The sequence below is a fragment of the Pleurodeles waltl genome, chromosome 3_1 (assembly GCF_031143425.1).
Source record: "Pleurodeles waltl isolate 20211129_DDA chromosome 3_1, aPleWal1.hap1.20221129, whole genome shotgun sequence".
Lineage (NCBI taxonomy): Eukaryota > Metazoa > Chordata > Amphibia > Caudata > Salamandridae > Pleurodeles > Pleurodeles waltl.
The window spans coordinates 1,656,238,200-1,656,252,750 of NC_090440.1; the positions used below are offsets into that span (position 1 = coordinate 1,656,238,200).

At 40.7% G+C, this 14,551-nt stretch overlaps 1 protein-coding gene across 1 annotated transcript in view; it reads right to left on the bottom strand.

Moving 5' to 3' along the window:
- Positions 1 to 1,419: 1,419 nt before the first annotated feature.
- CHN1 (chimerin 1) overlaps positions 1,420 to 14,551 on the bottom strand; it is a 300,327-nt gene continuing 287,195 nt past the window's right edge. The window contains exon 13 of the mRNA XM_069225390.1: positions 1,420 to 2,473. Within this exon, the coding sequence (XP_069081491.1) occupies positions 2,302 to 2,473 (172 nt within the window). The 3' untranslated portion in view covers positions 1,420 to 2,301. The remainder of the gene's footprint in view (positions 2,474 to 14,551) is intronic.

The following is a 14,551-nucleotide window of genomic DNA, read 5'->3' on the forward strand; positions in this document are numbered from 1 at the left end:
TGACACATACTGTGCACCAATTACAGCAAGAAAAAGAGGAAAGTACTCCCCCATCCCTCAATAAATTATGACAGCAACAGTGCAATCAAATTATAGGCGTAGAAATGATTCCCATATGTGCTACATTAATTTTGCTAAGATGGCCAAAGACATAAAAGGAATGTGCATTGATGTGGGATATATTCGCAAATATGGTGGGAGGAGGCTAGAACAAGCTTTCAGGTGGACCCAAGGCAAGCTCTTTAATAGAGCCAAATATGTCCTCACAAACACCTTCCGTAACAATACACTGACCACCTTGTTATAACTGCATGGTGAATTAGAGTCACAAAATTATGCCAGGCAGTACGGAAAAACCTTCCAAGAATGTTAGTGACAGTTAGTTCAAAATGAGAAGTGTAGCAAGGAAGAAATTATGGGTAGGGATTAAACAAGGCATTGCTCCTTATTAAAAAAAAAAAAAGAAGAAATATTGCCATATTTCATGAAAAACATGAAATATTGCCATCTTTTAACTAATACATGTTAATACTATGCGTAATACAAGTCACCCCAGAATATCATGGATGTACAGTAAAGGACCATTGGCTTACATACTGAATTACTTGATTGTGCCCAAGGGAACTGGGTATGTATATGTAGAATGTGGCTGGAGGCCACATTGCAGCTAAACAACCTAGAGAGGGGATTTGGATCCACCCACATGTTGGGATCCAGGCGTACACGTTTTGATTGGGCAGAAGTTGTGTACGTCCACAAAAAGGTGCGAGCCCTTCACACAGCTGTGATCATTTTGTTCATTTACCCAGATGCCTAAGCTTGAACTTTCAGGGATGGACTGGGCACACTGGAATGCTATTATGTGTCTTAGGTAACTTGTTTATCTTGTTTTTCTCTGGCAGCAGCACCGGTGGGATGAGGGCAGTCATTAATCTGAATGATGTTTTAGGTCTGGCTTGACAGTGCAATTGTCACCAGACATTTTAGCCTACACCACTATTATTCTACACTTCCTTGCGTCCATACAAATACATATCTATTTCCATGCTATTTCCTTATAATGCCTCACTACCATACAACATTCCTTTAGAGCCAGAACTATTGGCATTGCCAATGGCTTATTTAATTTAATATATTTTGTTAGGTTAACGCTGCTAAGAAATGTTAGCATAACGTGTTATTTGGATAACAAAGATAACCACAAAAAAAATGTCACTGGCACACAACCAAGAGAATGGGAAAACGATAAAAAGCAAATAGCTCCGTTATCTTCAGACCCCCGTGCAGGTTTTGGTGAACCAACAAAATGAGTCATGAACACTAAGTGGTCAGAGTGTACAACTTGTGACAGTGTCGTGTTGGCCCTTCCTCATTCATAAAGGACTGTGTTGATGAATAATGGATACAGTGGTCATGAAATAATAAGCGCCTCTTTTTTTATTTTATTTTGCAGTGCTGTTCAAAGCCCTTGAGATGCAGTGTCTGAAATAAACCCATTGCAAAACGAGTTAACGTAAAACCTGTTAACTGCTATCAAAGTGTGTTCAGCTGGCTATATGGAGGCAACAGTGATCTCATATTGAACAGCTACATTTAATAAATAAATATTTGCATGCCAGATGAAAATACAAATTTACAATCGAGAAAATACAAATAAAAACATTCATCATTGTTGCAAAGTTCACTGTAACGACGACACAAGGCATGAATAATTACTTAAAGTGACATTCAAAGTTCATCCTGTTTCAGTTCGAAACAAGTGCAAGAATCATAGAAAGTTCGCACCTGCGAACCAGAGAAGGCATCGAACCGAAGAAGCAAAATAGAAAACAAGTGAGTCCCAGACTCTGTTTCAAGAGATAGGCCCTTCTTCAGCATCATCATTACACAACCATAAAAACATAGTCACAGTAGGTTTACACCAGCGAAACATGCAGAAATACAATACAAACCACTCGGAAAAAAGACTGCACTGTCCCTGCTGTTTCCATGGTTAACAAAATCTCCGACAAAAACGGAGAAACAGTAGCGCATTCATGTGGCTGCCTTTGCAAATTGTGAACACCCAGCAGTAGTTGCACTGGATAGTCCAGCATGAATTAGTTCTTTACAATTTCAGCAGAATGGCTCTCTTTAAACAATATAAAATGTCTCAATTTTTTCTCTGTATACATGAATAGCTTTCAAAAATTAAGAATTCACCTGGCGGAACCAAATGAATTGCTATAAAACATTCCTTCATTTGCGGAATACTGCAGTTTTATTAAAAGAAAAAAAGAAGACAAAAACAAAAAACAAAAATCAAAATAAAATATCTTCATTTTTGATCAGCATTTCCACAACAAGTCTCTGGTAGCGAATGTCATTCAGGGATGCCATTGCATCCTGTTCTGGAGCTCGCATAAGTGTGGGCCCAAACACAATTCCGAGGTTTTCTGCATTCATGAGGTTATCCTTTTCATGAAGAATGACCCTAAGGAGACGAATAACAGGTACAGATTAACAGACTATAATACAGACTCAAGCATTTCATAAACTGCGCTCGGAAACATTACAATACATTATGGAAAGAAAAGATTCTACAATTGTGATCTGGAATAAGTAGATACCCACTCTTAGTAAGAAGCCTACAGACCATTCCAATTCGCACTAGAGCTAAATTCAGGAATTAGAGCCACAGGTGTACTGTTTAGCAATCGATTGGGCTTGACAGAAGTAGAATTTAGTAAAAATTGAGTTATGTCACTGATTAATGGAATGGAGAAAAATAATGTATTATATTAAAAGTGGTAGACTAAATTGAGAGTAAAGAGTAAGAAATGAGATTCATTGAGACCAGGGGCGTAGCTTGGCCAGTAAGATTAACTGGGTATGAGCTTCAGATTTTTTAAGAAATACGCCAGGCACAGCACATGAGGGGCTAAAGGGGCAGTGGAAAGGGAGACAAATATGGATTGGCAGAGGTAGCAAGTGAGAGAAAACACATTTTGTAAAATAATCAAAATTCTGAAGACTTTCAAAGCAGAGAGGGAGAGTGTGTGTGTGTTTTTTACCTGTGATGTAAAAATGTTGCGTTATGTAGATTTATATAGCGCCTGGCTACCCGAAGGACTCCCAGCGCTGAGAGCTTGGACACTTGTAGTCAGTATATGGAAAAGGAGAGGATTATGCTTTGAACAGCCAGATTTTCAGGGCCTTCCGGAAAGTTAATTTGTGGCTGTTCTGGTAAGGAGTTCCATAACTTTGCTCCCTGATAGGCCAGAGATCTTCCCCCCCCATCTGGCCTTTTTCACTCTAGGGGTCACCGCTAAAAATACTGTGGAGGACCTAAGCGACCTGCTCGGTAAGTAGAAGGAGGCCAGTGTCCTCAATAATGCCGGACCTCTATTGTGCAAAGCTCTATGAATATGGCAATGTGTCTTAAATTCTATCCGTTTGGCCACCAGCAGCCAGTGGAGGGAGGAAATTCCTGCTTTTACTGATTCACGTCTAGGTATATTTAGAGGCAGGCGGGCTGACGCATTTTGAATTACCTGCAACGTTTTGATCACATATCCAGGTGCTCCAATATACAGAGCATTTCCATAGTTCAGACGTGAACCAATCAAGGCCTGTATAATGATCCTTTTGGCTACTAAAGGTAGGATTGTAAAAACCTTCCTTAAAATTCCTGGTGAAATCGAAAAGACACCTCTCCACACCTGACTGAAAGGACCTGCACCCATATATGTTAGAAAATACATTTATTAGTGGGGGTTTAACACCACAAACACACCACCTCAAGCTACGCCCCTGATATAAACTCACATGTCAAGGTGCATGTGCTACCATTAAGTAAATTATTAGGGAGGGATAAAGCCCTCATTCTGGTAGCAGTTTTTTTTTTTTTGTGGGGAAATTCTCCAAGAAGTACATTTGAAAGACTTTTTACAGTAAAATAAGTTTAGCTCACTTTGATAACAAGTAAAATGGTAGGGGGTACGGAAGACAAAGCTAGAAGATGACATAACTGTATGATATTGGTTAGTGAGGAAATGGATGGAGATTAAAGGAACACACAAGAATGTCTGAAATGATAGTATCTGCGAACAATGGTTAGGAAAAAGCAGTGACACCCTGTGTAAATGCAGCTGCCACACTATGCTGCATGGGCGATTTGGAAACCAGCAGCACACGTTTTAAATCAATACATATGAATCTAGAACAGTAATTTGATAATCTGTTACATTGGTTTTGCTTACAGTTTTTAGAATATTTTCTCATTTTTAGGGTTGTTTAACCTTCTAATTGATATGTAAATATCATGAGAGGGACAGATTAGGATAAACTCCATGAGGAGGTGCCAAATACTCAACATCACTCTTGTGGGTCCACACATGCTACATTCATCCTCCTCCCTGATTTACCACCCCACATTTATCATTTCTTTGGTCACACTACACCATGTATTCTTTACAACACCTGGATCTCCTACACCACTACCGTTAGGTACCCTCTGTGTATGCGATCTTTATATTGCTTACCGTACCCAGTTTATATAAATGCACTCTGCGTTTAGTTCTTCAGTGTTTTTCATACAACTATTGTTTATTTATTGAACTAGTTTCACATCATTAATGGTACCTGGATCTTTTGTCACTTCTGTCTTCCAACGGACCTTGTTTATGTGTATTTTGTATTACCATTTGCTAATTGCACTGTTATTTGTACTTGTGATCCTAACTGGCGCCTGAACTATCTTGTTCACAATACCAAAAGTTGGTACACTGTACATCTATGCTCTTCTGGGCGAGTCTTGCAATCTTGATAAAAATGCTATTAAAATCATTTACAAAAAAAAGAGAGGGACAGATGAGGACAATTCAATGGTTTGGGGCCAAGTGTGTACAGATGGCAGTCATTCCTTGCCAATATATAATGGCAAGACAAGAGCTAATCCAGTCCTAAAATTAAAATCTGGATTAGAGTCAGAAAACCTACTGTTCCTTGCATGGATTATGGGGAAGCCAAAAGGGAATGAGAATTTTGTTTTGAGCTAATATGTAGCACTAGTCCCAGATGAGTGGATTCCATAAGTAGAACTAAAGAGTGGGAAGTATTTCCCAATTTCATTTTATGCAAGTGTAAACAATCTTTACTACTACTACCTACAATTAAATAGAGCCTGGCATCCTCAAATTAAACAGAGTATAGTTTCTGTTAAAGGCCCCAGTGTTTACAAATTATTGACCGTGAGTGAATCTGGATAAATGAATCGGTCTTTAAAGGTTTAAATTATGCAGTTGAATGTTGTTTAATTACTTTTTAAATTGTCTCTTTCTTGTTTCTCATTTTTTCAATCTAACATTCATGGCCCATTACATTCTGATGATCATTGCTTTTTTCCAGTTCCACTGGTGTTTTTACTATGCTAGTCGGTTAAACTCCCATATATGGGTGAATCAGTTTATCTATTTTATTTCACCCTACCTCCCACTAGAATTTAATTTCAGTGCCATTTGTGTGCCTACACATTGAGTACCACTGCATGTCTAGTATATGGCAAACCAAGGAACAACAAGTGTGATCTAGTTGTCTTTTTCCACAGTGGACATCAGAGTTCTCCTTCAGGCTTGATGGCTTCCAATGTGACACTTTGCTCAGAATCTCTAAATCACAAAGTTCACCTCATTCCACAAACAAGATTCTTTTTTGTATTTCTGAAGTTGTTTTCATCTTACCTGCTCATGCAATTCATTTATTTGTCTTGTCTATGTACCTCGTCTATGTGTGGATTCTAGATGCTGGTTCTCTGTCCACGAACACACTCTTGTTTCACTGTATTTAATCATGTCAGCCATGATAGTTTTGTTTTCTCATCTGGTCTTGTCCAGCGGTTTCTTATGATTTTGTGCTCCTCATTTTTAAACTGTATTTGTGTCTTTTGTTTTCCTTATCACCACTTTACTCCAGTAACAATTTGGTTATTTGCTGCAGCTTTGTAACAATGTGGTCATTTGCAGCAGCTTTGTAACAATGTGGTCATTTGCAGCAGCTTTGTAACAATGTGGTCATTTGCTTGTAGGTTTGTAACAATGTGGTCATTTGCTTGTAGGTTTGTAACAATGTGGTCATTTGCAACAGCTTTGAGATTTTGTGTTAAATTACTGAAGCTTTGTAACAAGCACCGTTGACAGTGGTCTAGTCAAGAATGTGGCCTACCTGCTTTATTCTTTCATTGCCACTGAGTTTAATCATCCAGATTGTCATGATTATTCCTTTTTGTGTTTGTGGACACTCTTTGGATGCTCTAGATGGGTTTTACTCTTATCTGCTCTGGATAGTGGTATACTTCTGGATTAATCAATCTGATTTATTGTTAAGAGATACTTTTGGTTGTCACTGACCTCTAATTTACTCAATTTATTTGTGTTTTCTCATTTCAAATATCGATTGAGTGTCAGTTTTCATTATTTGTTTTTATTTGAATTTCTTTTAGTTCTGTTGATTTTTGCTAAAAATCACATTCATTTGATTATTGCCCATGTAAAGATGTAAGTGCAGTTATTGTTTCTTTACCGCTTTAAGACTGAAACATACGTAGTTATGTGATATTTTATTATTGTCTCGATGTGATGTGAACAATGTGCTTTGGGTTGTAGTCCATACAGATATGAGGTATTTTTCTTCACTGCATTATTTCTACTGATGGTGGTCTTGCACACAAAAGGCTACAAAAGACTGAAACATTCACTTCTGATGATAAAAGTCCAGCATAAGTTTACTAATTGCTTGGTAGTGCCTGGATAGTCATGACACTTACATTCTTTGAAGACACTGTATGTTGTTAGTTACAGTATTTGGAATCTTGACCATTTATAAATTGCACTAAACCAAACTGTCCCTACTCCCGGACCTCTCTTCATTGACACCTCATTAATTCAATCACTTACATAAATAAAGTCAAACTGACAACAGGTAGTTCTTCTAGGGACCCTAGACTTGCACACAAGCAGTAATGTTACAAAAATTACCTTTGCATTGAATAGAGGTGCCGTCCTTTCCAGAAGGAAGAAGGTACTATTTTCTAATTCCTTCTCCAGATCTCACACTGTCTTGCTCATTGGATCAGAGTGTGGTATGCTACCACATCATCTAGTGCAGAGGGTGTGAATCATACTCTGAAGGTGCAAAGGCTGTCCAATAGTCATTTCTTTCTCAACTGCTGCTTCACCAGGACATTCGTTAATCATCTTGATCTGCCTTGGGAACAAACTGTGAAAGAGGGGTCCCTCTAAAGGTTTTATTGCTCTTGAACAGGCTTAGGATGAGGAGTATGTATTGAATCATAATCACCTCCTGGGCATAAGGGGCTTGATTTGGGGTGAATTACATAGGAACGACTACTTTTCTGAAGTAGCTTTTGTTTGGTGCTGTAAATTTTGGTATGCCAAATATTTCTGTTCTGTGGTAGGGTATCAAGGGCTTTTCTCCGCAGACAGCATTTTCAGCTCAATATCAGTGACGTTATTTTGGGATTACTTAGCATATTGGTCTTCGTGGGATTTACCTTCGGTGACCTTTTAAACATTTTGTGGTGTCAAAACTGTGAAATCCTTTGTGTGTGTGAATCCTGGGGCAAACCCGATAGGTTCTTCCCACTTTCTTTTTTTTTTATCATCTTTTGACCTGACTGCATATCTTTATTGGACATTATCTATTTTTTATATCTTTTGACCTGACTGCATATTTTTATTGGACATTATAGTCTAGTCCTGGGTATTTTGTCAGGGTTACAATACCATTGGAAACACATTTTATGGGTCCAGAACACAACTGGTAGTTCTGTTCATCTTTAGTGTCTGAAATCTGTTGTGCCTATGTTGAGTCAGCCTCTAAAATCTGAGGTTTCTTCAGCGTTGCCACAAGATATATCCTGCACCGCAACCCTACCATCAGATTGTCGTCGTTGAAATCTCAGCCACATGCGTGCTGGCATTAATCAACGTTTACAATAACATTCCGAAAGCGGAGGTGAAAATAGCCTCGACCTTATTAAAAATGTTGTCGAAGTTCTCAGGAATACGGAATACCAAGATTTGGTATTCCCATATTGGGGGGTGGGGGGTATTGAATACAGAGAAGATCACTGGGCACTAACACTTTACACACTCAATCCTTGGGGGCAATTGAATGAGCTTATATTTAGAACTAACCTTGCATTGTGCAACTAGATCTTCTGCCCATCTATCTCATTTGCAAACACATTCAGTGGTCAAGGAAAAAACTCTGTGATAGGCTACATAATGATCACAGACATGCCACAAGGGTTGGAAACTTTATCGCCCATACAACTGCATGCAGTGACCACTACCAACTGAGTATAGATTTGGACGTGGAATCAAGGGATTCCTTACCCCAAGTGCCACTTCCCAAATATTGCACAGTGGGTGACATGGACATTAATAGGCTTAACAGCTATACCTTGCGTTTGTGAAAGATTCCCAAAAAGTTCCTAAAAAGGCTGATCTGTGGTTGTAGGCGGGCTTTTGAAAATTGTTTAGACTGGGGTACTAATCCTGAGGATATCATTTAGAGTTTTCAAAAGATTGCTGGGGACATTAAGGAGGGACTGGTGATTACAGGCAGGGGCAGTGGCCATAACGGGATGATGGGATGGTTTGATGAATCTTGTACCAAGGCCCATAGCTTGCTGAAGCTAGCCCTACAGAAACGTCCACACTGTGTAAATGAAGTCAGGGTTGTCAGGAAAAACTATAAGTATGGTGTAATGCAGAGGAAATCAGTATTGAAAAAGAAATTATGGGACAAACTGCAAGAAGATAGCAATGGTAAGGATTCTGCAGCTTTCTAACGGGTAATTAATTTGCTCTATCTCCAGTCAGACACCGGACCATACCTTTGAATGGCTATTGGCGAGGGAGACTGGATGTCCCATTTCTCAACTATTTATTCTAATCCAACTGATAGGTTAAGCCGGACAGAAGATGAGACGCCCGACAGCGACTTTCTTTCTCCCGTTAACTTCTCAATCAAGCTTGCATTTACCATGGATGAGGTCATTACTGCCCTAAAAGCAAGTAAAGCCGGCAAGGCCCAAGGTCCAGATTTCATCCCTGTAGATCTGTTTTAAGCCAACACTGCCCTCTAGGGGCCACTGCTTACCCAAGTCCTGAATCCATGTTGTCAAGTTGGCTTATTGAGGTCTTGGGGGAATTAATGATTGTGCCAATTTTTAAAAAGGGGGCCAGACATAGCCCTACCTGTTACCGTCCTCTCTCTCTCTCCTAGACTCGGTACTGAAAGTGGCAGGTCCTGTTACCTTGAACAGATTGCAAGAATGGGCCCAGGAGACGAACGTGCTATCAGACTTTCAGTATGAGTTCTGGGAGGGAGTCGGGACCGTGGAGCAGGCCTGAACTTAAGCATGCTGAAATATTTCACCATCAAACAAGGGAGACTGTTCTTAGCCTTTGTTGATTTAACTGCTGCATTTGATTGCGTAATTCATAGTAAATTGTGGAATATTACGGGGAACATGGGGGTGGATCCACCAATTGTACATTTTTTTCAGGCAATCCTATTTTGAGTGCAACATGGTTTAATGGGCGAATGTACCCAACCATTTAGCATAGAGAGGGGAGTAAGGCAGGGTTGCGTTCGGACACCCTTCCTTTTCTCCTTATACATTAATAGTTTGGGTAATGTACTATCTGCTGACTGTAACAACCTGCCCCAGATAAGGTCCCATCCCATTCCTGCCTTACTGTATTCTGGTGACGCTGTTCTTATGGCACAAACTCCCTTCGCATTGCAACAGTTACTAAAGTGCTTTGTGTCCTAAATGGAGAAACTGGGCTTCTTAGTTAACAAAAGTAAAACATTTGTCATGAGGTGTGGAAAAGTGATACCACAAACACCCAGCCTCATGATAAAAGACACTAGAATTGACTACATCACATCATTCTCCTACCTGGGGATCATGTTAGATTAAAAAGGGACATGGCGGATGGCAACTAGAACTAGAGGGCTACGCTTTCAGAAAACTGTTACTGCCCTGCCCAATTTGCGTGCAAGGTTGGAAACAATCAATCAATCAATCAATCATAGTATTTATAAAGCGCGCTATGTACCCGTCAGGGTTTCGAGGCGCTGAGGGGGGGGGGGGAGCGCTGCTGGTTTAGCGGTCGAAGAGCCAGGTCTTGAGGAGCCTTCTGAATGCGAGGAGGTCCTGGGTCTGCCGAAGAGATGTGGGGAGAGAGTTCCAGGTCTTGGCGGCGAGGAAGGAGAAGGATCTGCCGCCGGATGTCTTGCGCTGGATTCGGGGTACGATGGCGAGGGCGAGGTTGGCGGATCGGAGTTGACGTGTTGGAGTGTAGAAGTTGAGTCTGGTGTTGAGGTAGGAGGGTCCGGTGTTGTGAAGTGCCTTGTGAGCGTGGGTCAGGAGTTTGAAGGTGATCCTCTTGTCTACCGGGAGCCAGTGGAGTTCCTTTAGGTGAGGGGAGATGTGACTTCGGCGGGGTATGTTGAGGATCAGTCGGGCGGAGGCATTTTGGATACGTTGGAGGCGTTTGATGTCTTTGGTTGGGATGCCTGTGTAGAGTGCGTTGCCGTAGTCAAGTCTGCTGCTGACGAGGGCCTGGGTCACCGTCTTTCTGGTTTCTGTTGGAATCCACTTGAAGATTCTGCGGAGCATTCGAAGGGTGTTGAAACAGGAGGAGGAGACGGCGCTGACCTGTTTGGACATGGTGAGGGCGGAGTCCAGGATGAAGCCGAGGTTTCTTGCGTGGCTGGCAGGGGTGGGTGGGGGTCCGAGGACGGAGGGCCACCATGAGTCGTTCCCCCCCTAGGGAGATACTAACAGTATACTAGAGCAAATGTACCTCAACAGCCCTGTAACCATGACTCCAAAAGCTTACAGAGAATGCCTTTTTGAAGTATCTTCTTTCGCTCCCAGAGAAGTCCATCACAGGTATGTAATTCCAAAATAGGGGTCCCGCTCATCTCAAACTCAGTGAAAATACAACCGATCCGACTATGGCACAAGATATGGACTTCCGAGTACACCATGCTGAACCAAGAGATTATAAGAGACTGTCTTAGGTCCTCCCATGCAGGAAGAGTACATAGGTAGTATATGTAAAAAAAATTATGAGTGATCTGGGGCATCAAGATTATTATTATAAACCAGACACTCTATGAGCTGTTATAAGAAAAACCCTGAAAAAAGAGTGTTTGTCATACTTAGAAGAACTAAGCCTATCTGCTGAAATGCTTAAGCCAAGTTTTGTTAAAAATCAGTTGATCCTAACCTCATTTGGCATGCAGCAATGAGCAGCATAGATTTGTTTTAACCAGGTTTAGGCTAGACCTCTTCCACCATTTGGTGTGCTTTCCAACCACAAATGATTGGCTGAGGCTTATCGCTAAATACCCATACGACAAGGTTACTGAGCAAGGTACTTTTCACACGGTTATATTCTGTACACTGTATTATTTACCAAGAAAGACATTTTTGCTGCCATTATTGAGATTTATGGACTCGTGCAAAGTCAACCTGCTTATTTGTTTTTACAGTCTCTACCAACCATACATATCTGTAATATGTCTACATTTTTATGGGCCATTTTTAGACACAGAAAATCAATACATTTTATCAGTGACTGAGAGGTAGATTTTATACTTTAGCTGTATGAGACCTGTAGTTTTCTTTTTAAATATTATTTTATTGTCTTTTATGTGTGCTTTTATGATTTAAAAAACAAAACACAAATAAAGCTAATTTATTTAATTTGATATCCTGTGACGGCAGATCTGAAAACTGCCCACCACTGAAACCCAGTTCTGACTCAAAGGTTTTTTTTTTATTTTGTTGCTGCAAGACGGGGACGTTGTGCTGTTGTGGCCCTGAACACCAAGAAGAAGACAACTTACAAATACCAATGGTGAGGCTGCAAGAAAAATCTAAAATGCCTCTGATCTATAAACATCATTGGGAACCCTGTAAGAGCACAGATAAGGAACACATTTGGGAGTTCTCAAATGCCTGCACCATCATCTGTTATGAGAGTTCAGAGCACTAGTGAAGATGAAAGCTTACAGTTCCATCCTGCCAAGCCATCTGATGATATTGCTGTTGTGCTCTTTTGCACTTTTTAAGAGTCATAACACTTTCAACAGCACATATGCTTCCAAGTCCAACAGCAAAAAAGACTCTTCTTCTGCGCAATGTCAATGAGAATCAAACCGGCTCTGCACCAACTGTTGACCCCACATCATCAGAAGGGAAAAAAAAACATGAGTTGCTTTTCTGGAATCAGCCACTAGATGCCATGGAGATGCAGATCTACAATAGGCTCACACTCCAATAGCCAAACTGTTAATCATTAAGCAGAATTTCTCTAACACACCCTCAACTGATTCCTAAGTACCAGAGACCAGAAATTGACTCATAAAAGGCCCCACAAAAGCAAATAACCACCTGTTCTGAAAACCTTTTACTAGATTAATGCATCTTCAGAGACTGGTGTGGAAACTTGTGAAGCCTGCAATGAAGCAAATCTAGTAAAAACCACAAAAAGACAAATTAAAGGCAACAGCAGATCCTTTTTACCCTCCAATGTGAGATATTTCGATGCTTTAAATGTCATGCAGAGCTGCTGAAGTAACCACTGCATACCATGTTTCTAACAGTGAGAGATGCCAGGAGTCTACTGGCACACCTATTGAAAGCAGTCATTAGCAGAATCCTCAAACCAAGGCGACAGTAAGAACAGAATGGCTCTGACTAGTCAATTGCCCTTATAAACAATGAGGTTAAAATCCTGGTCAGGTCCATAGCAAATTGTCTTACTATGCTGATCCACATACCTATTCACCTAGATCAAAGAGGATTTGTTTCCGCAGAGATCCACAAAACACAACATTCAGCGCTTGTTCAATGACTCAACTTTGGTGGCGAGGACTCACAATCCCCTGGCACTACTAGCCATAGATTTAGAAATGGCTCTCAGTAATGTGGATTGGGGTTTTATTTCTTATCCAATATTGGATGAATACCGGCCCATATTTTTTGACCCCAAGTGTGTCTGCTATATGGAGATCCCACAGCACAAGTGCAAGCAAACTGAGAATTATCTGACCCTTTTGCATCTTAACAAGGTACACATCATGGCTGCCCCTTATTGCCTGGCCAGAGCGACAGTACCGGTCTTTCTGTGTAGGGATGAGTGGATTGCCAGTTTCCAATAGTCCTCAGAATATAAGTATTGTATATTCATCTATACGGACAACCTGCTACTATATTTTCATTTTCATGACAAATCAGACCTAATGCTTGTACAGCGAGGTACAAATTTAGCACATATGGGGCCTCAAATTGGACTGATCAGAAACAGCTGTGTTTGCAGTCACAGAAGCACATGATGTTGAAGACTTGTTGAAGACTGGGTTCATCAGTTGTCCTTAGAGGTTGCAGCAGGAAAGTTCTGATAAATAGGGATGTTTGTCAAGAAGGAGAAAGCACACATATGGGAGGGCAATAGTATACCTTGGATACTTCATCTCCAAAAAGAGCTCCTAAATTAGGGCCCATTACCTTTGTCATGAATGGGAAGAGGGACACTTATTAAAAAAAAAAAAAAACAATAGTGGCATACCCCAAAATCCTATATAGCATTCAGAATTTTCTGAATAAGTCCTTTGCTGCTTGATATCTTCAAACAGCTGGCAACAATGAAGCAGACCATCCTAGGGAAAAACACAGGACTTGCGGAGTATTGAAAATCTACAATTGATGAAGGCTTTGCTATGCCATGTTTTACATTGTAATCCAGAGCGGCACATTTAATAAGAACAAATGATTCAATATTCAGCCCTAGTGATAACCTCGCATTCAGAAGTGAGATATAGGTGATGAGAGCTCAACGTCTTCATCTTCTCTATGAGGACACCCACCGATATCCCTTAAGCCACCAAAGGAACCTTGCAGGTTTAGAGAGAGCCTCACACCTAAGCATGCTGGAAAGGGAAATGAATGGGACATCCTCAAATATGGGTCGACAGGCAGATCCGCCAGTGGGGTGGGGCAAGGTTGGAATTTCAAAAGGCACTGTTTATCCACAAGTACATGAAATTCTTGAAATGAGTTAAAGAGGAGAGTGGCCTGTTACAGAATCAGTTCTCCTGACACCTTTAATTGAGACACACATGAAAACCATACAGCCAAAAATGTAGATTACCTTAATTCAACTCTCTAGTGAAAAAATGCATAACGTTAAAATGCCTTGCAAAAGGAGTCCCACAGCATACACATCCCAGAGTTTGTGTATACTGAGGATGAGTTGTGCTGGGCCCACCTTGGCCTTTTTCATAACTTTGGCAGAGGCTTAAATGCATAAAGGAGCCTGGAGAACTAAGCAAGGTAGAACGTGTCTCTGAAAGAGCTATGCAGTGGAAATTTCAGGGCGCAAAAGACACAAAACTTAGCGTTCTTAGCGGTGGTGAAAAGATCCACCCAAGGACTGCCACACAGGGAAAATCTACCTTGAAC